The sequence below is a fragment of the Lasioglossum baleicum genome, chromosome 2 (genome assembly GCF_051020765.1).
Source record: "Lasioglossum baleicum chromosome 2, iyLasBale1, whole genome shotgun sequence".
NCBI classification, from domain to species: Eukaryota; Metazoa; Arthropoda; class Insecta; order Hymenoptera; family Halictidae; genus Lasioglossum; species Lasioglossum baleicum.
This window is the reverse complement of record NC_134930.1, coordinates 20066858-20092467: the sequence shown is the minus strand read 5'-3', so window position 1 is coordinate 20092467 and position 25610 is coordinate 20066858. Positions and strand designations below refer to the sequence as shown.

At 41.9% G+C, this 25610-nt stretch overlaps 2 protein-coding genes across 5 annotated transcripts in view; both read left to right on the top strand.

Moving 5' to 3' along the window:
* Positions 1-1022: 1022 nt before the first annotated feature.
* LOC143217574 (uncharacterized) overlaps positions 1023-25610 on the top strand; it is a 285200-nt gene continuing 260612 nt past the window's right edge. For 2 of the 4 annotated variants that reach the window (XM_076442010.1, XM_076441988.1), the window contains exon 1: positions 1023-1437. The gene's annotated coding sequence lies outside the window, so the exon portion shown is untranslated. The remainder of the gene's footprint in view (positions 1438-25610) is intronic. The other 2 variants (XM_076441999.1, XM_076442021.1) reach the window with 2 other exon arrangements.
* Positions 1433-25610, top strand: part of LOC143217618 (uncharacterized) — a 60248-nt gene continuing 36070 nt past the window's right edge. Inside the window, exon 1 of the mRNA XM_076442102.1 lies at positions 1433-25610. This exon is cut by the window's right edge and continues 17837 nt beyond it. Within this exon, the coding sequence (XP_076298217.1) occupies positions 22798-23154 (357 nt within the window). The 5' untranslated portion in view covers positions 1433-22797 and the 3' untranslated portion in view covers positions 23155-25610.

Here is a 25610-nt window from a genome sequence, read left to right as displayed (position 1 = left end):
GGAATCGGAATTTAAAACCGTTTAACACAAAATTCCGTGATTGTACAGTATGCAATGCGCTTCCTTATTCGTGTGAATGTCTGTATTAACGAATTTTTAATAAACATAATTTGTGTACTTGTTTCTTTCTCGCAATTCTTGTAATTTCATGCAACGTCTTCCTTCTTCCGATTTTGATGAACGGTGACAATTAAACTGCGGATTTCATGGATAACAAAAATTGGTACGTACAGTCTAAAGCAGTGGGCATGTGTTAAAAATATTTAGGAACATCAACGTACATATTAGTTTCAGTTTAATAGGATAATTAGAAGAAGAATGCAATTTTTATCTGAAAACGTTAAATGGAACCGTGCTGTAAAACACCAGTTTTGGTCTTACCTATTTTAATTCGAGAGAATTAAACGTTTCTTCCAACCTAAAATAAACACCCTTGCAATCCTGGAAACGAGCAGCCTGTAAACGAGTCTTTTAATAATTTTGTGTGTTCCGGTCAGAGGTGGGCATTATGTGGCGAAAAAAATATTTGAAATACATTTAATATTTTGGACCTTATTTTGCTCAAAGAAAATAGTATTTTATTTCAACAATCTGAACCCCTCGAAATAAAATATTTCTATTTGAACAACTGAACCTCGAAATAAAATACTTACTTCCATTTATTATGGGATTATATATTTACTATTTACTATTTCAAATACTATTTTCCCCAGCTCTGGTCCCGGTAGGTTGACGGAATATTTGACTGTGCAGCAACTCGATTCCATCGCTAGGCAATGTTGCGGCTGTGTTCCGTACGATGGAACGTAGGGGACGGCGCGGCGCGCGGTGGATCGAGCCTAAGGGTGGTAGAGTGGGGGCGGGAGGGGGAGAGCGGCTTGGTGGGAAGGGAGAATGGCGGAGGGTCAAAAAATGTGTAGTTGCGCGCGCAGCTGCTTTGTCTCTGTTGGTCGCGTGGTGGTGGGGGGGTTAGCCGGACCACGAGGGGCCACAGGGGTCCGTGAGCGGACCATGGCGGACCAAAGGCGACTGCATCCTTTCAGTCGGCCGCTGAACCCGCGCGCCGTACGGTTGCTCGTGTGTGTATTGCACTTGACTTCGATTCGTCGCGTTGCGTTACCCCTTTTTTTTTGTATCTCACTGCCGGAGGACCACGCGTGTGAGGTTTTTCCTATTTCACCGGTTGTCCTGTCCGTTTGTTCGTGTCCGTCCTATCTGTATTTGGAAAGGTGACCGGTTCGAAAAAAAGAGGAACGAGCAAGACAACGACGATTAGGTCTGCGTACGATCCGGAGGAACCTCTCCTGCGACAAACAGGATCAACTGCGAAACGCTGTCACGGATTTCTTTCCTTCGATCGTCTGGTTTCGTTGGTGTAGATCTTCTTAGATTGTGTACGTGCGCGGGCGTAACGCCGGGCTGAAGTTCTTCTGCATGGTAAGTAAACCGTGAATCAAAACACTTCCGTCTCTCGTGTTTCTCTTTTTGCCGGCGTTTTCCTCGCGGTTGTCACGATACCTACGCGGAACATGCGTGGACCCATCGCGCTCTCTCTCTTTCCGTTTCTCTCTTCTTCTTTGTCTCACACCGTTCGCGTAGAATCAGGGTTTCCCAAACTTTTTCTCTGGTGGAACACTTTTCGAGGGTCTTTGAATTTTGAGCACCTCTTTCGTGTTAGCTAATGACCAGACAGCGGACTTTACGCAACGCGCAATTTTTGTGTGTGAACGAATTATAAGAAAGTGAAATCAAATAGTGGTAGTAGCCTTTGTATGAAATAAATATAAAAATCGTTCTAAATCTCTGTCGTATCTTAGCATTTTTTGAAAATTTTCAAAAGCCATAAATGCATAAAGACCTACACACAGTCTAGTAACGACACATAATCAATAAATTTTAGAAAAATAAAAAATACTTGTTTTTTATCGGGTCACGTTTTGTGGCGCCAACGTGTATGTCATGAATTATATTCATACGTAAAATTATTATAGTCAAAATGTCGAAAAAAAGCTTTGTCATTAATATTTTTCGCGGAGGTTTTCGCGCACACGTGTGTGCAAGTACCAAGACCGCGATAAAAGTGACGCAACGAGGATCAGTCACAGAGAGACGAAGAGAAAGAGAGAGAGGGAAAGAAAGACATGCACGAAAGAAGGCCGGGTTATGCTTTTTATTGGACTGCGTTGAAAATGACACTTTACCACGTTGCGTGGAAACAACGGTTCACGTGTTTCCCGCCGCGAATTCACCTTCGACGGAAGGAACGACTTGGAAAACCGGAACCAACGTACTTACTGTTGGGTATTCTGTAAAAAATATTGTTCCCTGCCAACAACTTTCATGATGGTACTCGAAAAGATTTTTTTAACCAGAAAATATAAAGTCAATTTGATGTTGTAAAAGTGCAAGGAAGCGAGCTGAAGTTTCTGTGGTATCCATACATCGCGAGACGAAGTGCGAACCGAAGGAAAACGCGTTCCACGGTGTTACAAGTGTACTTGATAATAAGGGTGTCGGTTTTGTTGAATCCTCGCGTGTGTGTGTCGAATGTCGTACGTCTCTCTGTGGATACGTTTCGTGCACATGTGTGCCCAGAAATATGAAAGTGCTTTTTGGTATTACGGGACTTCGAAACTGTGAGTATGTTTGTTCGTGACAATTGCAACTTATTTCGTGCCGTTTCCGCTGGACTTCGAGATTACGTTTCTCCATTTGTTTCGCTCGTGTCGTTCGTTTCGGATGCGATTATTAATGAAAATTCTGTTCCACTGCGAATGTAAGTAGCAAAAATATTTTCTGAACATATGACGATTCCTGTTATTTAAAGGTTAATCTGCTTCAAGCAATTTATGATTACGTTTTCATTATCGACTATATGCAGAATTCGTAACTTCCGGTTGTAGATTTTCGATCTTATAGTTGTAGTATTTACAACTAAAAAGAAACTGAAATTTTGCCCAGACGTTCACACCCGATGATTCTATTCTGTAATTATTATAATATATTGCATTTCTATTTCGTAATCAGGGGCGGGCAGGTACCCGAAAATTATGCTTCGATTTTTATGGGTTTATACTATGTATAATTTAAAATTGTACATAATCCAAGTAAATACAGTTTTGTCATTTTTGTAAGGTAAATCAATTTGAATGAAATGTTTCGACGAAATTTTATTTTGCATAAAAATTGAGAAAGAAATGAAAGTCGAATAAAATCGCGTGTGTACCTCTTCGCGAGACGTTCAAATTGATATCGCACGCGTGCGTCCGTTTCATTGGGAGAGAAAACAGAGTCGCTGCGGATAAATATTCCGCTGTCGTTTGGAGGAAGCAATACCTGTTAGCGGGGAAATTTAACCGTCATTATATTTTACCACGTTCGGCTCGTATATTCCACGGCATCTTGCTAATTCCGTGGTATAATCAAGTGGACAGGAAACGTTCCAATAAATCCGTCGTGCGACAAGTTGTGTGGCTCGGCACTGAATTGTATGCGCTGGAGGAAGTTTTATCGCGGTTAGCTTGTCTCTCCGTCTTTTTTTTCCGCGTTTCTACCGATTGTCGCAGCGATTCGAAAGTCGAGGTCATATGCGGAGTAAAAATTACTTTTCCCATCTTTTAGGGAAAATTAGAATTTAATTTTAATTTTCTAATACGTGCCCTCTCGAAGGAGAATATTTTATGCGGAGGTGCTCTATAGAAATGTGTTTAAAATATACATACGTGTGTATAAATGTGCAATGGAAAGCACTACAAGGCAGGAAATGACGTCCGAAATGTCAGCTGTCAAGAGATGTACACAGGATTTTGCAATTTAAAATAAGAGTAAGTAATAACAAATGGAAACAATGCCATCTCTAAACGGAATTATCTTTCCGAACGACCTGATACACTTATAAAATGATACATGCTGCATAAATTTGAGCATTAATTCAACGAAGTCGGGAAATATCGAAGCAACGATTACTCAAACAATGGATAAGGGTTAAATAGAGCACAACAGCTTCGATGGTCCAGACGAACGGATGATTTACCGTCGTATTTATTGTCCACGAAACATTGCGCGGATTCTGAAATACTGCGTATCACTGTTTACTTACACCGTTTTAAGAGTTCGATGAAATATTAACGCCAGCGTTTCCCGCGGTTTATCGATGGCTCCGTAATACTCGGACATAATTTATCGCGGCACGGTTCCGTTTCGTGGAAAATGTGGAGTACACCGCAGACGGCCCGAGAGCTGTTTCTCAATCTGTATGGAAAAATTCATGTCGTTGGGATCGGCTATGGATACAAAAGCTACGTTTGCATCGAAAAGACGCGCATGTATAAGAAATTTGAATCGGTCACATATTGCATATGCAAGTCGACGGAGGAAGTGAATTAATCGAGGAAACACGTATGTAGGTTTAAATATCCTGCTTGTGAGAGCTTTTTGTAGCAACGTTTTAAGAAATTGAATTTCTCCTTTCCGATTGTTTTAGCTCTCAATTTCTCGACTTGAGGGCGTCTTTCTCATTATAAATCTTTGTCGCATAAAGCTGCGACAGCTGCATGCTGCCGAATAATTTTGACGGAGACGCTTCTGAGTACTGACGAAACCCCATCTTTGTAATCCTGGAAACGAGACGACCCCGCTTCATTTCATTTCTGATTCAATTGAATAATATTGCGACTTGTGGGGTTGAAAGGAAGTGGTGAATGGAGGTTTTAGGTCTTACGCTATTTTACTACGTTTTTATTAGCTTGCTTTCTTGTCTGTCTCAAATTTTGCAATTGATTTGAAACTAACTTCTCAATGCAATATTTGAAAAAGAAATTTTAAAAAAGCCTATGCGTTTAGGAGATACATAAACTGTTAAATTTACGCCCCACGTTTTTCGTTTTAAATCTTTACAAGTATTTTCATAGCTATTCAAAATTCACAATCACAAATTTTCAGGATTATCTGTACGGGGTTAGGAATCTGTATGGGGCTAGGAAAGATGATTTTATACTTTTTAGTCCGTTTTAAAAACGTGGTATTTTTGAAAAATTTCTTTATTCTGGCATTATCGTAATTGTGGATGGCTGAGAGAAGGGTAGCGAACGCGGTCTTATCTAATTTCGATCAAACTTAACTCTTGAACGTTGAGAGCATCTCGGAAGGTCTCTGTGGTCCGGAGTTTGATCTCAGGGCCAACCGTGAACGGGGCAACCCTTGAGTTGTGCCAACTCCAACACTATAGTGTCGCAGTACGACAATCGATCTCGGCTGGAACATGTATACCGAACGCATTTTCAGATCCCGTTAATCTCTGTCGTATCGAGCGTACTGCTCACATCCCTTACTACACAAAAATTCGAAGGCCGCCGTATGTACGCGCATAAGGCAACTAATATCCTCGAAAAGAGGGACTCCGTCGAGAAACGTAAATGATCTTTTCATTCGATCAATCCGATAAACTCTAACGCTATCGGAATCATACTTTTAGTTTCTGTGGAACCTTTTAGAGAACGCTGGCTGGTAACAATGGTCGTTTAGATATTGCTAATAGCGAATGAAATAAGGTTCGCGGAAGCTGGATCGGAGAGAGAGAGAGATTGGAATGGCTCGTCGAGTCTTAATATCGGCTGTTTATTCTTATAGTTTGCTAGGTTTGCTACATCGTCGAGATACAAAAAGGGTGACTGTTTGTGCCGTTGACCTCGTTTCTCGTGATCTCAGCTTTTACGGCTTTTCGTCCTTTCCTGTGTATACAAGATACAAGGTGAATTACGATCGCCTCGGCACTTAAGGATCGTCGATTCTGATAAAAGGCTACGTCAATATTTAGATTCGTTATCGATTGACCCTTAAACTCGCAGGACTCGGACTATAGGCCCTATTGTGTGACCCCTTTCGATAAGCCTCGACCATCGCTCAACTTGAACGACGGTTTATGACGACTAGGATCTTTACTACCGCGCCGAAACGTTCGATAGGTTCCAGTGTTCCACTTTTAGGGGGCCTCTAGACGTTCAATAATATTGTCAATGTACAGTGACTCCCATTAATATTCGGACGCTCTAAAAAACGCGATGATCTTTTTAATATTGGACTATACGATTCAAACTTTTTTCGGAAGCTAGAGCACTTAGTTCACTATAGGATGTGAAAAGAAATAAAATCCGCAGTCTAGTTGTTATACATATAAAAACCGGACTACATTCTGTTGAATTTAATACTGCAGCATTTTTCGAACATTTTTATAAGCCACCAATGCATAAAAAGATCCGCAGCTTAATGATACAATAAACGTTTTGAATGCAATGGTAAATGGTATCGCAAGATGAGTGCTTTGCATATTTTATTCTTTTTCATCGAACAATCCCGTAACCAAAATTCCATTGAAATATTCTCTCGAGAATATTCGTTGGAGGTGGCACGCGTTCAAAAGTAAACGTTTCAAGTCCACAGTGATTTTCACTTTTTATTCGCGACGGAAAAAAGAAACCGTGAAACGTGTTCGAGGCGCGCGAAGAACGATCAGATAAATCTCCTGAAAAAGTCAACCGCCATGATATATATTTCACATTCACGAAGAAACAAACGGGGAAAGTCGACGAGCCCGTTTCATCTCGGATTTGTCAAGCTCGGGAGTACGTTGTCCCTCGCGTTCGGCTTTGTGTGGGTCCTTAATTGGCCATATTTTTAACTCCGCCCCGGGCTCTCGCTCCGAGAGCGATAACTTTTTCTTTCGTTGCCCACGGTTTGTATGCATTTCTGTTTCTTCGCCGTGAAATTCGGTACCTGCGCGCGTTTCGACTCGCAATAAACCGCCAGGATCATTCGAAACGCATTTATTAACACGCGAAACACCGATGCAGAAGAGAGAGCAAAATACTATGAACCGTTCGCCAAGTTTACGACCTTCAAATGACCTTGGCAAAATGTAGATCGAAAGAACATTACCGTTGTTCATTTCGATGTCTGGTTTTAGCGTTGCTCCTTTGTACTCGGAGCTTTTCTAATTCGAAAACCGAATTTTTCTTCCGGCCGGAAATATTCCCATTTTGTTAGATGATCGCGTAAGTTCGTGCCCGATTTGAACCAGAAAGCAAAATATCTTCACCCGGCATGAGTTGACCAATTTATGTTGAGATCGCGCTAGTGGTGAGCGCCACTGGCAGCAACTTATTGTTAATGTTGTAGTGGCGATGGTTTTTGCTTTCTGGTTCGGGAAAAAACGTCGACGTTGCAAACTTCAGGGTGATTTCTCAAGATAAAAGTCTGCTCTATCGATTGGTACAGTTCGATTTTCCGCTGAACCCTTCATTTTTGAGATAAATTCAAAAATATCCTGAACAGTTGCTGCAAAAGTGGTGTCTCTCCGTCTTTAATGATTGTTTAAACATGTTTAAACATTCATAATGTATTAGTATTAGATATCACTGTAGTCGGGAAAGTCTACAGAATCTTTTGCTGCAAAGAACAATTTAATAGCTTTTATAATACCATCACAAAATCTGTTTAAAGTTGAAAAATATTTTTTTTTTCGAAGCCTTGTTTCTCAAGAACTGTTCGTCTAGGAGGAAAATTAAAAGCAGATTCGCAATCAGCGCATAAAACTCTATAAGAACACCACCATCACAATGCAATTGAGAAACAAATTTGGTGTTGGACAGTGTTATTAAAACGATACTTTTGGCACACCAAATTTTGTATATTTCGTATAGAAAGATCAATATCTTGATAAATCTTCAGATCACTGCGATTATCGTGATAAATTTTGTTTTCAACATTACCATTAAATATGTATAATCAACTTGTATATTTTTATAAGTGAATAAATATTACTGTTATCGTGATTTCATTATTGAAAATATGAGTGTTGACTTACTTTTGTTATCCACTGTAGTATCCGGAAAACACAAGCGACTCGGTCCCCCCCATCCTTGGGGAGGGCCAAAAGGGCGGCCCTACGAGTATAAACGGCACCAAGTGCACTATTTCCCTAACAGTAGTTGTATAAATGAACTTAATTAGGTGTTTATCCCGTCAAGCACATTGCGCCCGAAGGAAGGTTAATAGTGCAACAAATATGTTTAATGATTATATAAGGATGATTAGCGGCGCCTCCGAGTGCAAAGGGTTCAAAAATGGGTGTAGTAGTTGGTCCCATCCGAGCTCGTTACCTTGTACCCCTCGCGACACGAATCGGAACAGGATCGTCGGCGAAGGTGTGTGTATAGGTGTTTGCGGGGAGTAGGTGGAGGGGGTTTAAGCGAGAGAAGGCAACGGCGGGATATTGTCGAGGCGTAACAGATCAGAGTGAAAGTTGAAGCACGACTTGGACTCTGGCTCGGTGTTTCTCTTTCTTTCCACGGATTCCGAGAGCACGACGCGAAGACGAGCTCTTGAATCACGAGCCAAACCACTCCGAAATGATCGTGCGCGCACAGTTCGTGCGCCTTTGACTTCTCTCGACGCAATGATTATGCGATTATATCACGGTTGGTCCGCGCGCGTCCCCTCTTACTCGCTTCTTTATTCTCTCCTTCCTTTAACGAGAGCTATTCTCTTCGGGTACACTGCAACCGAACGGTGCTCTCTATCTGTGCTCGATCCGAGCTCTCGCAGGTTAACACTTTTAAGTGAACACTCTTGAAGCGTTCGAAAGAATCATATTAAAGGTAGCCGACTCAGCTACCAGTCACCGATAGCGATGAAATATTTGTCAATTGCCGGTTCCTCTGTCCTATGTAACGGTAAAAAATCTCGAAACATAGAAGCCTTGGGCAGCTGAAGTTTGGTACACAGGCAGCTGTTAGCTCAAAGGGTGCAGCAACATGTTTTTATTCCGGAAATTCTACAGGATCAGCTGCTAAAAATAAATTAGCGACATACTTCCAGAAATAATTATTTAGATAAAGAGAGAGAGAAAGCCTGGTTCGGATGGTGGCACTTAAAAATGGGACCTCCAGGATCCTTGCAAGTTCGTCTGGCCCCAGTGGTCGCGTCTTCGGCATCTTGTTTCCTTTTCCGCGCTGCACTCAGCCCTTGTCCCCCTTGTTCAACCAGTTGCATCCTTTCGTCACGATCCGTGCTGACATCCTCCCATCGAGCGAGAGCAGTGTGCACTTCCGACCAACCGGTCAACCACTCCACGCCACTCACGCACTTAGGCCCGACGAAAGGGTCCTCATGGGTGTTTCAGCGTCTATTTTTATCCAGACTCCCGTGTACATCGCGCCAGTTCGATACCGTTTCGGCTTCTGGCTGGATGATCTCCGTGACCCGGGGTTCTTCTTGCGTTTCCGTTTTCTTTGAGATCGAGTCCGAGAGAGAGAGATCATTCTCCTCTGTATTTATCGGCTCGACTAAAAGCAGCCTCTGCCCGAGCCTAGGGTTCGCAATCCCGACTAACGATTTCCTTCTTCAATCTAACATATGTATATTTAATAAATAGACACAGCGGATTTTATGCATTTATAAACAAAAACGAGTAAGGTGTAATTTAAAACAGATAACAACATTAGACGAATTTTAGAATACCGTTATATTATTTTGTTTCAACACGTTGAGCATATTAAGGATGTTATAAGAAGACGTGTTAAAATGTGCAAACTTTAAGTTGCTATAATTCTTAAACTGCGCAGCGAATCGAATCCACACTTTGGTAATTGCATTAATTTAGTAAGAATTATATCTTGTCAAATTTTCAAAAATTTTATTACGTTTTTATATACCTCCAAAACATCCTTAAGAGAGAAAATAAATTTATATGTCGCTCGAGTTGGTCGCAAATCGGGTAGACAATTTTTATTTTGCATAAAGATTAAAGGTCTACTAATGAAGAAACAAATTTTACTTAATGAGATAATTGTCTTTAATCACAGCAGGGTTTCGTTGATGTAGACACACTCTATTTCATGATTTACGTTTGTTTTTTGATATTTCAACGCGTAGGTGATCCGTCGAAAAAAATGCAGAATGCGCGAGGAAGAGAGAAGATCGCTCGCACGTCATCAATATTTCTGAAGATGATTTATGTGTGTCGAGTCAACAACTTGTATGTGTGTGTAGGGGAATTTTTAATGAGTTTTCATGGTGGCGACGCGACCCACCTGTTTAAATATCGTGCAGAATTCGCGATTGATGATATAGCTTTTTGTGCTAACGACCCACGTCGGAGGACCTGATTTAGCGTAGGATAGGCAACAGGGTGCCGCGTCACTGTCAAATCTATTGTTGATGTAGTCATAGTGAGTCACCGGTTACCAACAGCTGTCTGATTTCTGATTCAGCAATTAAACTCCTCGCTGTGAAACTAGCTGCCCTACAAAGTAGCATGTGCACTTCCGGCAGAAGATTAGCTCGACTTATTTAGGCCACTGGGGGGACTCGGTGGATCTAGCGGATGTTCAGGTGGTGTCAAGTGTTTAGACATTAATTCTTCGAAACACCGGTTACGCGTAGATAGCAACTTTGTTATCGACGGCCCGTTGTTCGTTTCTCAAACGCCTGGTAAGTGGTCGAGGACCGAAACGACGACTTATTTAGACCAGTGGAAGGACTCGGTGGATCTAGACTGCGGGTGTTCAGGTGGTTTCAAGTGTTTAGACATTAATTCTTCGAAACACCGGTTACAGATAGGTAGCAATTTCGTGAAGATCGACGTATTTCACTTTCGCGAATCACTACTCAGACGTTTCAGGAACACAAAATAACTTTACTTAAAGGTTGAATCAGCTTGACGTGCCGTAGCAGAGGTAACAGTCGACTAACTCGATACAAGAAGTTAGAGTGTCTTATATACTAATGTATAATCTTATGGATATAATGGATAATCTTTGAGGGTGCAAGGTTTTGGGATTATTCTATGGTACAAAGTATTGGGCCGCTGAGTCACTGATGAACTTGGGCCTGGCGACGTGTTGCGAGGGTCGGCATCTTGGTCTTATCGGGTCGTGACACCTGGTAAGTGGTCGAGGGCCGAAACAACGACTTATTTAGGCCAGTGGGGGGACTCGACGGATCTAGACTGCGGATGTTCAGGTGGTTTCAAGTGTTTAGACATTAATTCTTCGAAACACCGGTTACGCGTAGATATCAACTTTGTTATCGATGGCCCGTTGTTCGTTTCTCAAACGCCTGGTAAGTGGTCGAGGACCGAAACAACGACTTATTTAGGCCAGTGGGGGGACTCGGTGGATCTAGACTGCGGGTGTTCAGGTGGTTTCAAGTGTTTAGACATTAATTCTTCGAAACACCGGTTACAGATAGATAGCAATTTTGTTATCGATGGCCCGTTGTTTGTTTTTTCAAACGCCTGGTAAGTGGTCGAGTCCGCGGATCGAAACAATGGCTGGTATTCGGAGCGTACATTTATTTAAATCGCGAAGAGCAAGTGTTGCTCCTTGCGGACGGACTGCGCAGCGAAGAGGTTAAATATATCTGGCCTGGCTGAACCGTTCCTTCTATCCTCATTCCTTTCGAATGCTCAGCCTGGTCCGACTTGAAACCGACCTCCCTCGGCTGCGCTCTGTGTACGGCTCTCCAGGCGGCTTCGCAATCTTCGGGGACCTCGATGAAGGATAAACGACCGATCCAACGATCGTTAACGCTTCCAATAACTTTCTTTTCGGCAGATTGCTGGCAACCAAACCTACGTTGGACCCTCGCGGGAATCTTCCTCTCTTCGATATTGCTTGTTGATCAAATTTCTTGATCCAGCTTAACCCTCCAGACCCCGTAGCTGATCCTTCACCTGCGAAATCTTGGCGTAGATAGGGTTGGAAATCAACGGTTGTATGTATTTCGATTTTAATGATCCCTCTTTTGTCTCATGCATGATGGAACTAAAGCAAATTCAGTCTTAAGAACTCTTGTCGATCTGTCTGGACGACTTTATTTGTCCAGTAACCGTCAAGGGGCGAGTTGGATCAATCCTTGGACTTGCAATTAGCGCATCTCACGGGTAAACATTTGTAATAAACAAGTAGAAGGAAAACGCGGCGGAGAGCGGCTCCCGCGCGATAAAATATTTGGGTTGGCGATTACGTGCGCAACATTTTCGCACTCGGGCAATAAACTAAACAACGAGGAGGAGGAGGAGGGGCCCCGTTAGCGAGGCAAACGTATAATGGCCGGTAAATTGGCTCTGATATACGGAGCGGTCGCCTCAGTCGACTCGTGGTCGGTCGCGGGGGCTCGATTCATTTGCAATCTCGACTCGTCTTTGTCTCTTGCGATTCGACCGGGGATCGAACGAGGAACACTTACGGACAGATCGATTTGCCGTCGAGGAAATAGAGCCACCGATTACCGTCGGATATCACGTTAGTTTAGAACCGTTCGCGAATCACTCTGCGGTTATTAATAATCCATTGATATTGTATCGCTTTCTACAGGCTGTTACAGAGGAATGGTCGAGCAACGATGTAACACAATGCAAACTATATCGAGCTGAACGAACTCTCGACGAGACTCTGGTTTACCCTCGTCAAAACCCGACAACGACTTCCTTAAACATCGAAAATCCGATAAGAACACCCTTGAACTTATCAAATCCCGTAGACACTCTCGGATTCACCAAGTCCGATAAGGAGACATCCTTGAGCTCGTCAAATCTGATAAGTTCCAGGTGTTACAATAGGTCCAGAATTTCAAGAGCTTCCACGGTGTCGGGCGTTGCGAAAGTTAGGGGATGCTAAAGTCTAGAATACGAAGGACTTCTGTCGGGTCTCTTCAATCTCAGCTGATCCATTTAATCACCAAGTCAGTGGATTTTCCACGTTTGCGACAGAAACCGAGTGGATCAACTTGCCAGCATTATGAAGAAACTTTCTAATTTGGATGGGTTCGCCTGGCCCGATAGGCTCGATGGCGTTCGTCGGGTTTTCCTCGCTACAGTCCATGTTTATCCACGGGCAGGATACCTATCAATGACCTATGGATCGCTCCGAGAATAACTTCGCGTAGGTATTAGCAACGTAAATGTTGGTTTGCGGAAAAACAGCGGCTGGATGTGGTCCGCCGTGCGGACAAGCATGAGACAGCGACGCAGACGCCGCTGTTGTGGGTGTGCGAGCCCGACGTGGGAAGAAAAAAGCAATACGAAAGCGCAAGTTGTTTGCGTAACCCGGAGTTACTTAAGGCGACGCTCACACCGCTGATTAAAAAGCTCTGTTGATCAATTATATCGTCACCATTCTTTTCCACAATTAGAAAAGAATGATAGACTGCGGATGTCTATGCACAATTTTCGATTTTTCTAGACGAATTCGAAAGAAAGTGGAATGAAATAGAAATAATGAAATAAATGAAAATATCGATGTTAAATAAACTGGGCTCCTTTCATCGTTATTCTCGGGATTACATTCACGCTAAATATCCGTTTATCGACGAGTTACCATTTCCCTGACCTTCGGGGAGAAAATCACACGCCTCGCTAATACTCGCTATGCACAAGAGCGAAAATAAGGTGAACTGCATCGTGGCGAGTCGACGCGAAATGCAGCCAATGCAATCGATAACTTACCTCCGGCTACCTCGACACGTGGATAGGCTTGAACAAAAGATCTCGTGTCAGGACATTTAAAGGACATTTCGGACCTATAAGCAGCCATCGATTTCCGTTAGAGTCGCGAACCTCTTTCGTGTCTTCGAATCCACGCCGATCAGCTCTCGGCGATTCTTTGATCGGACGATTAGTCTTCGGTAGACCGCGGATGTTCACGCAATTTTCAATTTTTCTAGACAAATTTGAAGAAAGTGGTATCAAATAAAATTCGTTTTTCACTGACAATATCATTCGTAGATCCGGAATAAATAAAAATTCTACTGTGAATTCTGTTGTATTTAATATTCCAGCATTTTTTGACGATTTTAAAGATCCGCAGTCTAGTCTTCGGTAAAAAGTTCGTTGGAATTGTGTTGTGCCTGCTGTCGTTTCAATCGGAATAACGTCACGGGTACCTTTGTCGGCGCAAAGCTTCATGAAAAGATCATTAGAAACATTAGATCATGTTTGAATAATGAAGTGTCGGGTTAATCGAGTCTGTAACAGTAAAATCCTTAACGGTGAACGACGTAAATCGACTCGGCAGAGTTCACAACGTGATCCTTTCATTCATCCTTGCACCGTTAGCAGCAATTCGACTAGGTTAGCAGCCGCGTTCGTTCAAGAGGGCGTGAAACGCGTTTCACGAGCCATTCTGATCCCTTTTAACCTCCCCCGCGAACGAGCAAGGATTATGCGAACGTGCGAAAGAGGTTCACGGTTCACGCGAACCCGGTGTCATCGTCGAGCGAAACAGTTTTTCGACGGAACAATGCAACGGACCAGGGCTCGCTCTAGGGGGGTGGAGCAACCCGGACATTTGTCCGGGGCGCGAAAATTTGAGGGCGCCATTTTGGCTGTAACTGTGAGAAAAATATTGATGTGTTAAATACAATTAATAGAAAATTTGCTTCTATTAAAATAAATGCTTTTATTCAAATTTAAATAAAATGATTTGATTTTTATTGAAGATAAAAAATTTGTACCTTCATTTAAAAATTATATATACAGTGGATAATAAAAGTATATAAGTTAACACTCATACTTTCAATAATGAAATCACGATAACAGTGATATTTATTCACTTATAAAAATAAACAAGTTGATTATACGTATTTAATGGCAATGTTGAAAACAAAATTTATCACGATATAATCACAGTGTTCTGAAGATTTATCAAGATATTGATCTTTCTATACTAAATATACAAAATTTGGTGTGCCAAAAGTAAGTTAAAGTATCGTTTAAAGAAACATCGATGACCTTGATAATTCCGAAAAAAATGACCTCCAGAAAAAAGATATTGTTTGCAACATAATGGTTTCTTCAAACCATTCAAATAGTACACAAAATATTTTTTATACCCCCACAATTAGAGGAGATATTTAGGTGGCCTTACTTGGGTGGACCACCCTGTATATCCTTAAGGGGCGGCAATTTGTTTTTTTGTCCGGGGCGACCTAAAGGGGCCCCTAGACGATTAATAATATTGTCAGTACGTCTAACAATAATATTGACAAGGCGCATTGACCGTTTTAGCAGGGGTTCAAACGCATTGTCAATTAATTAATTCATTGTTAATTCGGGAGCTTCAATATTATTGTCAAGCTCCTACATTGACAATATTATTGAACGTCCAGGGGCCCCTCAACGATGAGCGTCCCTCGAGTCCTCGACGGGGACGGTATTGCTTTACGATATTATTGTGTCCTGCACGCGGTATCGAAGGCGGTCGATGATTTTTCGATCGGTGTCGCTTACTTCCCACGATTCCTCGGTTCTTTCGCAACATCCTTATTCCCAGCTCGAGAACCGGAAAGGACGGGAAGAAGCCAAATAAGTGCAGGACTTATTTCTCGAGGAAAGGGAAGGGAGAAGCTACTCAAGTGGCGAGAATCTGGGTAATATGCAAAGAGAATCTCAATTTTCTACGTACAACGAATCACGGTAATGTTCCGACACTTTTCACCCTTTGCACTCGGAGCTTTCAACTCGAAAATTATACACGCTTATTCCACCTAGAATATTTCCATTTGCTATGATTTTTGAAATTTCATGGGTATGAAATTGACGTAACACCTCGTACAATAATTATTTTTTAATTAATTTATTTATTTATCGATGCCATAAACCTAGTTTGGTTTATATAGCATACATTACTGTAACACTTTACCTCGTACAATACTTAAATGTTTATTGAAATTGCAAAAATGCTCAAATATTGAATTCGACAGAATTTAGCACGATTTTTATAATATATTTTGAATCTGCAAATGCTATTACTAATCAGAATAGAATTTTATTTGGTGCTGCTTTTTAAAAAATTCTCTACAAAGATTGAAAATTGCATGAACTCCGTAGTCTATTGATTAGATACCAACTTATCTCTAATAATGTAAACAATATTTCGAACCATACGACTTGGATTCTTTCGAGAAATTCGAACAACTAGTTTGCCACATGACGTGCACGTTTTTATTGTATTACTATTGGATACACCGTGTGTATTCGATGCAGTCGGAAAGCGCGAGAGCACGAACATTTGATACGAGACATAATTTTTTTATTATAAATAGAAGAATTACGGAGAAAGTAGTATTTCTAATAACGTCCATCGCGAGGAGACATCTTCTCGCGTCTGAGGAATGGTGGCCCATAAAGGGTTGGCACTCTCGCGGTTGTCAGAAGCGTGACTCACTCGAAATTACTTGCGGCAGCGAGCTGGGGCTCAGTCAGCAGGGTCCGACGGCTCCGTTGCTTACCGTTAGCTTTTAGTACCGATGACGAAGACGTCGCGACGTATATCCGCGAGCGCGCACGTGAGAAAACACTCTTTCTCCCGTGCCGGTAACGAACCGCGTTCGTCCCGAGTTTTCGCGAATGATCACGGCTAATTTGTACGCGTGTAATTAAACTGATTAGTCGTCGCGGATCGATCCAATCGGTCGTCCGACAATCGGGGAAAGCGAGCCCGGAGGGAAAACCAGAGCCGGAGTTCAGCTGGTTCCATTTTGCGATTGACGCGAAAGTGAAATTGGTCTGCTCGTTAATTCCATGGAGGAAAACCGCTTTATCGATGCACTTGTGTGGAACGTTGCTTAACCATGATTCCACGCACCGATCTTCGATCTTTATCTGTTGCTCCTCGGGTCCTCCATTATCGCAGATGATCCTTCCCTTTGTTGGACTTTGTAATTTCTGTTTAATTTTACGATTAACCCGGCGTTGGTAAGGTGGGAAAATGTATCGTAAGTGGTAAGGTGGGGTCTCACAGACCCACCGAAGTAATGTATTATAGAAATAAATACCTTTTTCATAAATATAAGATTAGGTATTGCTTAAGAGGCTTGCAATTTTTATCAGAGTAAAAACGCAGATCCACGAAATTAAATTTGTATTATTCAAAAATACTTAACTAATGAAACATCTTTACAATGTTACGATCAATCTAAAATCTCTGGGGTCTGTGAGACCCCACCTAACTAACGCCGGGTTAATTCCTGTTTTCTAAATGACTGAAACACAGGTTAGAAGTGTTAGTAACGTCGAACAAACATCTAAATTATAAATATTCTCTCAATGACGAGTCTCTTGATCGTATTTACGGTGGAAATGGAATTTTTATCGGTCGTTCACGTTCTTCGATTGCGAGATTGTCATCGGAATTTTGTAGTCTTCTTTACGCCGAGGGCCGGATGTGTTCGGTAAGAGAATATCAGGCGAACGACGCGCCACACGATGCACGGTGTGTGTTGCAGGCTACGAAACCGCAGGTAATCGCGGGATCGTTTCACTTTCGCACGCGGAAGCTGCTAGCAACGGCATCGAGGACACGTGACTACGTAAAAGGACATGACCAGGCTGGTCGCCTAATATGTGGGCCATCTAGTAATAGCTGATAATAACTAACGAACCAACAGCTGCTCTGATCCAATGTTTGTAATCAGATTGTATGTGATCAGTGTAATGCGATTACAATGCAGATTTTTATGCAGATACAAGTTCTCAGCTGAATCGTAAAAAAGTGTGCTTGAACGGGGAAACTACCCTAAATCATGCAACCGCCACAAATGCATCGAGTCCGCAGTGCAATCGTTAAACTGCGGATCTTTGTGCAAGATCCTATTTCCGTGTTGTTTCTTTTGTTTTCTTAGTTCCAAAAACAATGACCAACCGATGCGACTTGATCGTTCTGCATGGGCACCTTTTCCGATGATGATAACGGTCCAAATATCTTTTTGTGTTGGAGAGATGAAGTTCTGTCGTATTTTAAAGAAAAGCATATCATTCTCCATTATTCGTAACAATTTGTTGCCTGCTTATTTCAAATACGACGGAACTTTTCCTCCAACTAGGGATGGGATCAAAGTACCTCGCAAACAGGTTCGAACCTTGATTGATGGAATTCGAACTCTCTATAAGTACTTCGAAAATAAAAATAGTACTCCCACATAGGATAATAAAATAGGATAACACCAAGTATTGTAAATGAAATAATATTCTTAAATAGTTACGAATTTAATAAAGAAAATGCTTAAAACCTACTATGCAGTTTTGATGTTCAAGATTCGAGTACTACTTGTGAAAGATTCGATTCCTTTCAACATCGAAGTGCTTATAAGTATCTATTCGAAACTTGTAAGTACTCATTCCGAGGTTCGATAATTATACTTGTATACAATGAATACTTTTCAAGTATAATCATTGAAACTTTTATACTTTTTAAGTAGTAATCGAAACCCATGAAATGAAACTTTGTTATTGAACTTGACTCGGATTCGTGAGTACATATTGAACTTCATCCCATCCCTACCTCCAACCGAATGCTACTAATTTTCTGTTAAGACAACCAAATACATGCGACTCTTAATTCTTCCGTTTGGACACGTTTTCCGGTAACGGTAACTTCTGCCCCGGTGGTTCGAAGGTTTACCGCGGTCGTAAACTGGTACGGCCATTAATACGGCGGATGAGATTTTCGGGGCGGTTGTTTGAATATTATTCTTACGGATTTATGGTGGCGCGTGTGCGGGGGGAGGGAGGGACACGAAAGCGGATTTATAATAATTACAAGCACGCGAAAAAGATGCGGACGCGCCCACGCGTGCGTGTGCGAAAGGAACCTCTCCCGCAACACGTGCACCGGCTATGCACCACGGCGAGGCTGATTAATGCGCGTTCGTTATGGATTCTCCCCTTTTTTATTTCCTACCTTTCTCTCTTTTTCATTGGACGATCCCCGACTGCTCTTTTTCCCCCTTTCGTGCTCGATCCTTACGATCTCGCACGGGGAGGATGGATCCGAATGGAACGAGACGCGAATCGCTGTAATTAATATCGTGTTTGTATTACGAGCGGATCGCTCTCTTCATTTTATAATGCATTACGCGGCGTGTACGCACGCGGCCGTCTATTACGCAATTCTCCAACCACACACAATCCACCGGCGAACCGTGTGAAATTTATATCGCGGCGAATAAAGCTGCGTTCGCGAGAACACAATTTTCACTCTCCGTGATCTCCGAAAAGCCGAGCGCGATCGTTTAAAAGTTTGAAAGAGAATATCGATTCGTGGCAGATTTTTATGGGACCGACATTTTTTAGGCACGTTACGCGGCAAGTTCGACTCGAAACTACTTTTCTTTTTACGGCACGGTTATATGTCTGGCTGTAACTCCTGGCTCCCCTTCGCTTTTACAACTTAATCTGCCCATTCATGTCAAATTGATACAATGGCAAAAAATCGGATACGATGGGAACGTAAATAATTAGCTTTCTAAATTCCTTCTTTGAGACCGACAACCTGGGGCGAGCTTAACAAGCGGTGTAAGTTGAATTGATTTAGGATAAATGTACACACCTATTAATGAGGGTGTACGTTTCGCTGCGGTGTTTCTCCGAATGAACAAATTGGCGAGGCAACGGGAAATTGTCAATCATTCTCATATTTTTATAATCTATTTTAGTATTAGGTTCTCAGGGTCACAAATTTCTATTTTTTTGTATTCAGAACGCATCATTCTTTCACGAAATGCTTGTACATACAATATTATTGAAAATAAAGCTACCCTCCCATCAGGATTTTTACAACACGTGCGCTTGCACACTTCTGCGGATAAAATAATTGTCGAACGAAACACACCAGACATTTGACCGTGTTAGAATTAAATTATTCGCATTGCTCGCATTCGGTATCCTTGAGAGTTGCGTCAAATTGATACGAGGAATTATACCGTCCATAAAAAACTGTATACGTAATTGCTTTCGAGGTCACCTGGACAGAGAGCTGGGAAAGCATTGTTCGAGTCTTATTGTAAAAGATAGCGTCGGTGTTTCTACAGAGCGAATGATACTCTGCGAGTTGTCTTTCTAAATGAAGGAATTCGTTTCGTAGATGAAGCAGCTAATAACACCGCGGGAGTTGTTCGAAAGGGACAAGTTCGCAGCGCCCTTCGTGTAGACTTAATTCATTCTAGTTTAAATTCCAGTTGCAGGTCAGAGTTCACTCGATTATGGTCGCTTTGATCGCCGCGTCCACTGCGGAAAACGTTCTCACGAAACTGGTTCTGTATATCTCATACACGAGTCTCCGTTTTGGTCCCTTCTCGAGCACGCAGCTCTAGTTAACCTAATTCACCGCGACGAAAGGGTACGTGTATATGTATATCTATATTTTTACAGGCTCGCGAGCACACTGGATGCATTCCTGCTTCAGTGGTGCGCAACATTTCGCGGACGTTAATTTTCCTACGATTGTTATTCTAATCTCTCGAGCAACGTGTCGTTTCTACGTGTCTCGGCGTGTATTCACAAGCGCGCACCGGTGTTTTAGAAAAAGAACAATCGCGTTCGTTCGTTTTATACGAGGTTGTCGACGTGTTTTTATTTTATTCAGGCACTTTAAAGCTTTCCGGATTTATTTCGCTTTACAAGAATAACTATGTTATTGCTGTAAATTAAAATTCGAAGCTAAAACTCGGATATTTATTCATAGATTCATTCGATAACTTGTTCATCATTCTCTTCTATTACTTCTTGCCATTTTATCGAGGTAACCTCTCGTGTTATTGAATAAACATATGAATAAATACCTTAATTTTATCTTAAAATCGCTGTTTAATTTGAAAATGTTACGAACTTTCGTTCCAAACCAAACAAGTATCTGTGAACGCTAAATACGCAGATTAAAATCTTTGAAAAAAGAATGAATACAAGGACAAGAATGAAATTATGCGATCAAGAGCTGCGTTTCGTTCGATAAACGAAGCGGCGAATATGAAACCGAAACTTGTTCCCTATCTGTTGGGATCCGCGTATTTCCCGGGTCTGATTTGACACATTCAATTAACCGGAAGTAACTGACGCACCTCCGACTGTTACCAAACTTCTCAAAAAAGCCTGTCCGCTCGACTCGATTTAGCAAAGGCATATACCAATTATTCTCCTTAATTCACCGCCAGAAGTTTCTGTCAGCCTGTAATTACGATGGTGCATACCTGTTCCGTGAGCACGCGAGTCCAGGTATATCCGATGTTTACAGAACTCCGGCTACTCCCGAAAATCGGCCTTCTGTTCCGAGAGAACGGAAGATATTTTTGCGGGAAGTCTCGTTCGATCGATTACTATGCTTACGGACATGTCTCCAAAAACGGATAAGAATTTTGTACAATTTTCATTCGTTTTGGATCTGCAAAGGCTGTTCTTATTAAAAATATGATTTTATTTCGTTCCACTTTCTCTTCCAATTTGTCGACAAAAATTGAAAAATGTATATAAACATATCTGCATTCTAATTATTAGATTTTAGAAATTAAATGGATCTATAACAGCAGTAAATCTAACAATTCTTACATCTTTCAATGACTGTCATTTTTTCCTGCATCAACCGATTTCGATGAAACTTTCACAATGCATACAACCCACACAGATCTACGAAACATATTTTTCAAAATTTCAATATAGGCCCGCATAAAAAAGTTGTAAAATGCAACATTTAGTATTTCCTCTACAATTACGGTCAAATGCAATTTTTCAAAAAATTTCTTTTCACATCCTGTAGTAAACCAATTGCTCTAGCTTTCCAAAAAAGTTCAAATCGCATAGTCCAATATTTGAAAAGTTACGGTGTTTTTAAGAGTGTCCGAATATTAGTGGGAGTCACTGTATATTATATGTGAAAACTCACAAAATCCCCGGTTTAATTACTCGTAAAGAAATGGTTGTGTTCCCTGATCGAGGGTCGTCCAGAACGGTACCATTTCGTGTTTCCATTGAGCGGCTGTGCGTGAGGGTCCGCCTTTGCCCCTTCGTCACAGACAGCACGGAAATATTTGACTTCTGCCCTCGGAGGCGTACACACAGGTAGGATCTTTCCCTCCAATGGGGCTCTCGATATTTGCTCACCGTGCGGGGCTCCTTTAAACACGTAACATACGACCGAACAAATACCTACAGGAACACGGGTATACGGGGCGTTTCATAACGCGTGATCCCTGTCTCGGTAATAAATAGGGGCGAGTGGTAGGGTGGCTCCTACTCATTTTCGATGAAAACCTTTTTCGCGTGACGTATACGAAACATGTCATTCTACAATTTACATTCGAACTCTTACTTTTCGAAAAAAATGTGAGATCGTTGAATGTTTGACGTTCAATGTGCGAAAAACATGAAACTCTATAGAAATGGGAATATTTGTTGTTTTTCGCAACTCCAACGTCTTTGTGGCACGTCTTCCCTCTGTCCGATCAACTTCATCTTCTGCAGAAATTATTTTCTTACCCAGTGTGGCACAATTATCGGGGGTGCCGTAAAAAAAATTTCACTACAACATCTTGTTGATACAGAATAGCCAAAATTACAGGATGTTTTGAACCGTTTTTCTGTAAATTGCATTTTAAGGAAAAAACGCAATTCCTAAATTGCCAGTTAAAATTATGCATACACCTCTGGTCAAATTCTCCATACCTAAGTTGTAACAAACAGTTTAAAACAAAAACGAACCTAAAAGAGCAATTAGGGCACGAGTAATCTAACTTTTTAGTATTTATACTACAATAAACTCTTGGCTGTTACTGAGATCCCCTATTGATTTTCTTGGATACTACTTTTTACATACACATTCCTTACTTACCGATTGATGATTTTCTTGGATAATTAGATTAGAATCGAACCATGATTATTTTGATTTTTGTCCATTGCATGCCGAATTGTGGGTCGTCGTGAAAAAGATCTCGCAACAAAAATTTCATCAGGTATAGTTAAGGTCCACCCTAATGTATATTCAGGACTTCTTCAGGACTACTTTAACGACACAGTGTCGTTCCAGCAGCATTGGAGGAACCTGTATAGAAGGACCCGGTGGTTCCGGAGCTGGTGCGCCTGGACCTGGGTCGGAGGAGAGGTTGCGAGCGTGCGAGTGCACGCACGCAGGAGGTAGACACATGCAGTCAGGCAAGCAGTCAGGCAAGCAGGCACAGGAACAGGCAAACAGGCAGGCACGTATGTACCTGCGGCTCGCACGTGTTGCATCGGGCTTGACTTATGTGTGCAGCAGCTGCGCGGCTGCAGTGTCATTGACATCACCGCGCACACTAGTTTCCTCTCCACGAGGAGGCGAGCTCGCTCACTGAGAAGAAACCCAGTGGGTCTTGTCCTCCTACCGATCGTACATTACACGCGAGGACGATTATAGCCTCGACCGGCACGCCAACCGGCCGTGTCTGATGTTGGCTGTTCGCGCGACGAGGATCTTCCCTTGCCCCTACCCGCTCGGGACCGGACCGACCCGACCCGACCCGCGAGAGAGTCCTGCGTGGCGAATTAAGCCCATTACCGGCCGGTGACAAAAATGAGAAATAAGGCGAGGAACCGGGGAAGAGAAGACCCCCGGCCTACCTACGATGCATATTCAGAGGGATGCGTTCGGACCCAACCGCGATAAGATATATACATCGGGCCTGGATTCTGCACGGCACCTCCTCGGATTGCACGGTCTCGGTTTCACGCGAACCAACCGCGCCAGCGAAATTTCGTTTTCTACGGGACGCTTAAATAAAATCGTTTGACAGGCTGATTAACAGATTGCCCGTATTCGTTTTCCTACTAACGAGCAGGAGATACAGGGTGGCCCCGCAAATCCCTTGCCGCGTGGTCTTTCTCCCGGTCGCTACAGTGGGTGTACAAAATATTCGTACACCTTTTAAACGCGAATATCTTTTTCAAAATTGGACCCAACAGCTTGGGGGTTTTTTTGTTGAGAGGTTAGAAGGATTTGTTTATTTATTTCATGGTTTATTTGAATGTGGTCGCATTAACAGCTAGGTCATTAGCGACCACATGGTTTACAATCATATTTACATTTTACTTGTGGAGATAGTTACAGTTATTGTGTACAGTGACTCCCATTAATATTCGGACACTCTTAAAAACACCATAATTTGTTTAATATTGGAATATACCACTTGAAATTTTTGTAGAAGTTAGAACAATTGGTTTGCTACACAGCGTGACAAAAATTTTTGAAAAAAACTGCAAGTTTGTCGGAATTGCAGAGAAAATACTAAAAGTTGTATTTTTTCAACTTTTTTATGTGGGCTTGTATGGAAAATTTAGAAAACACGTCTCGTAGAACTGTATCAATTAGGTCGACGTTGTAATTAGGTAGAAACTTTTGAAGATGGTAAAAATTGCAGAGTTTTTCACGATTTTCGGCTTCCAACTGCAGTAATTCTAAGGATTATTAAATCTTTCAATGCCTGTCGTTTTTTGCCGCATCAACCGATTTCTATGAAACTTTCACAGTGCATATAATTGATACAGATCTAGAAAACGTATTTTTTAAAATTTCAATATAGTCCCGCATAAAAAAGTTGTAAAATGCAACATTTAGTATTTTCTCTACAATTCTCCGACCAAATGCAATTTTTCAAAAATTTCTTTTCACAACCTGTAGTAGACTAATTGCTCTAGCTTCCCAAAAAATGTTCAAATCGGATAGTCCAATATTAAAAAAAGTGATGGTGTTTTTAAGAGTGTCCGAATATTAGTAGAATATAAAAAATAAGAAAAATTCTAACTAAACGAACTCAATACGAACTAAATACAAACAGTCCTATCTATCAATCTGAATAGCGACGGTGCCCATAATTCAGAGAAGAAGAAGGGGTTCCCGGAATGTCGCCGTGGAAACTGGGGACAGGAGATTACCGAGATTAGGCGATGATAATGAGGCGGAAAGATGTACCGACGGGATGAGCGCGGGGAGGATACGGACTCGACACGGTCACGAAGAAAAATGCAGTTCAAATTGAGAAGAATAGCGGAAAAGGAGAGTTTTGGAGTGGGGCAGGGTGAAGGGTGAAGGTGAAATATAGCAGAAGCTAGACAAAGAATTATGGAAATGTGAATCGGTGGGGGGAGGTAGCCGAGTGAAATTGATGTGGATCAGATTAGATCACGTCGAGTCGAGGATAAAAGAGGTTATGAAGAAAATAACGATCGAGAAGAGATGCGATAAATTATTGTTAATATTGTTGCTAACAAGGCGAGTCATTGAGAGAGATTGAAGCGGTGAAGCGAAACGACCGGCGGCTGCTTCTCTGCCCCGGGGACGACAATCTCGCGCCGCGCCGGAAATTATGGTAAACTTTGCGAGCGTAATTTTCGGCAGACGAAAATTGGACCCCCGTAAGTGATAAAGGGGAGCGAGCACGTGTGTGCTCGGCAATATCTCTCCCCCCCCCCCGTTTTGCACGTGCTCGTTCGGCCGTACAACTTTTCGTATATAAAGTAATCGGCCGTGCGATGTTTTTGTGCGCGCAACATTTTTCCCAGAATTCGAAATGCAAAACCCCTCGCCACGCGGACGTTGAACCTCCGATCGCCGATTCTGAAAATTTGTATTGTGCATGCATGAAGATTTCGATTGATCTGTCCCGAATTAATTGGTACGAGGCTGCACAACAACGAGAGAGAAGCCCAATTATTGTCCCAATAAAAATCGTGTTACGATTTTTCGAAAAAGAAAAGAACAACATTTTCTCATTTAATGCTTAATTTTTGATAAATAAAAACGTGGTAAAATGAG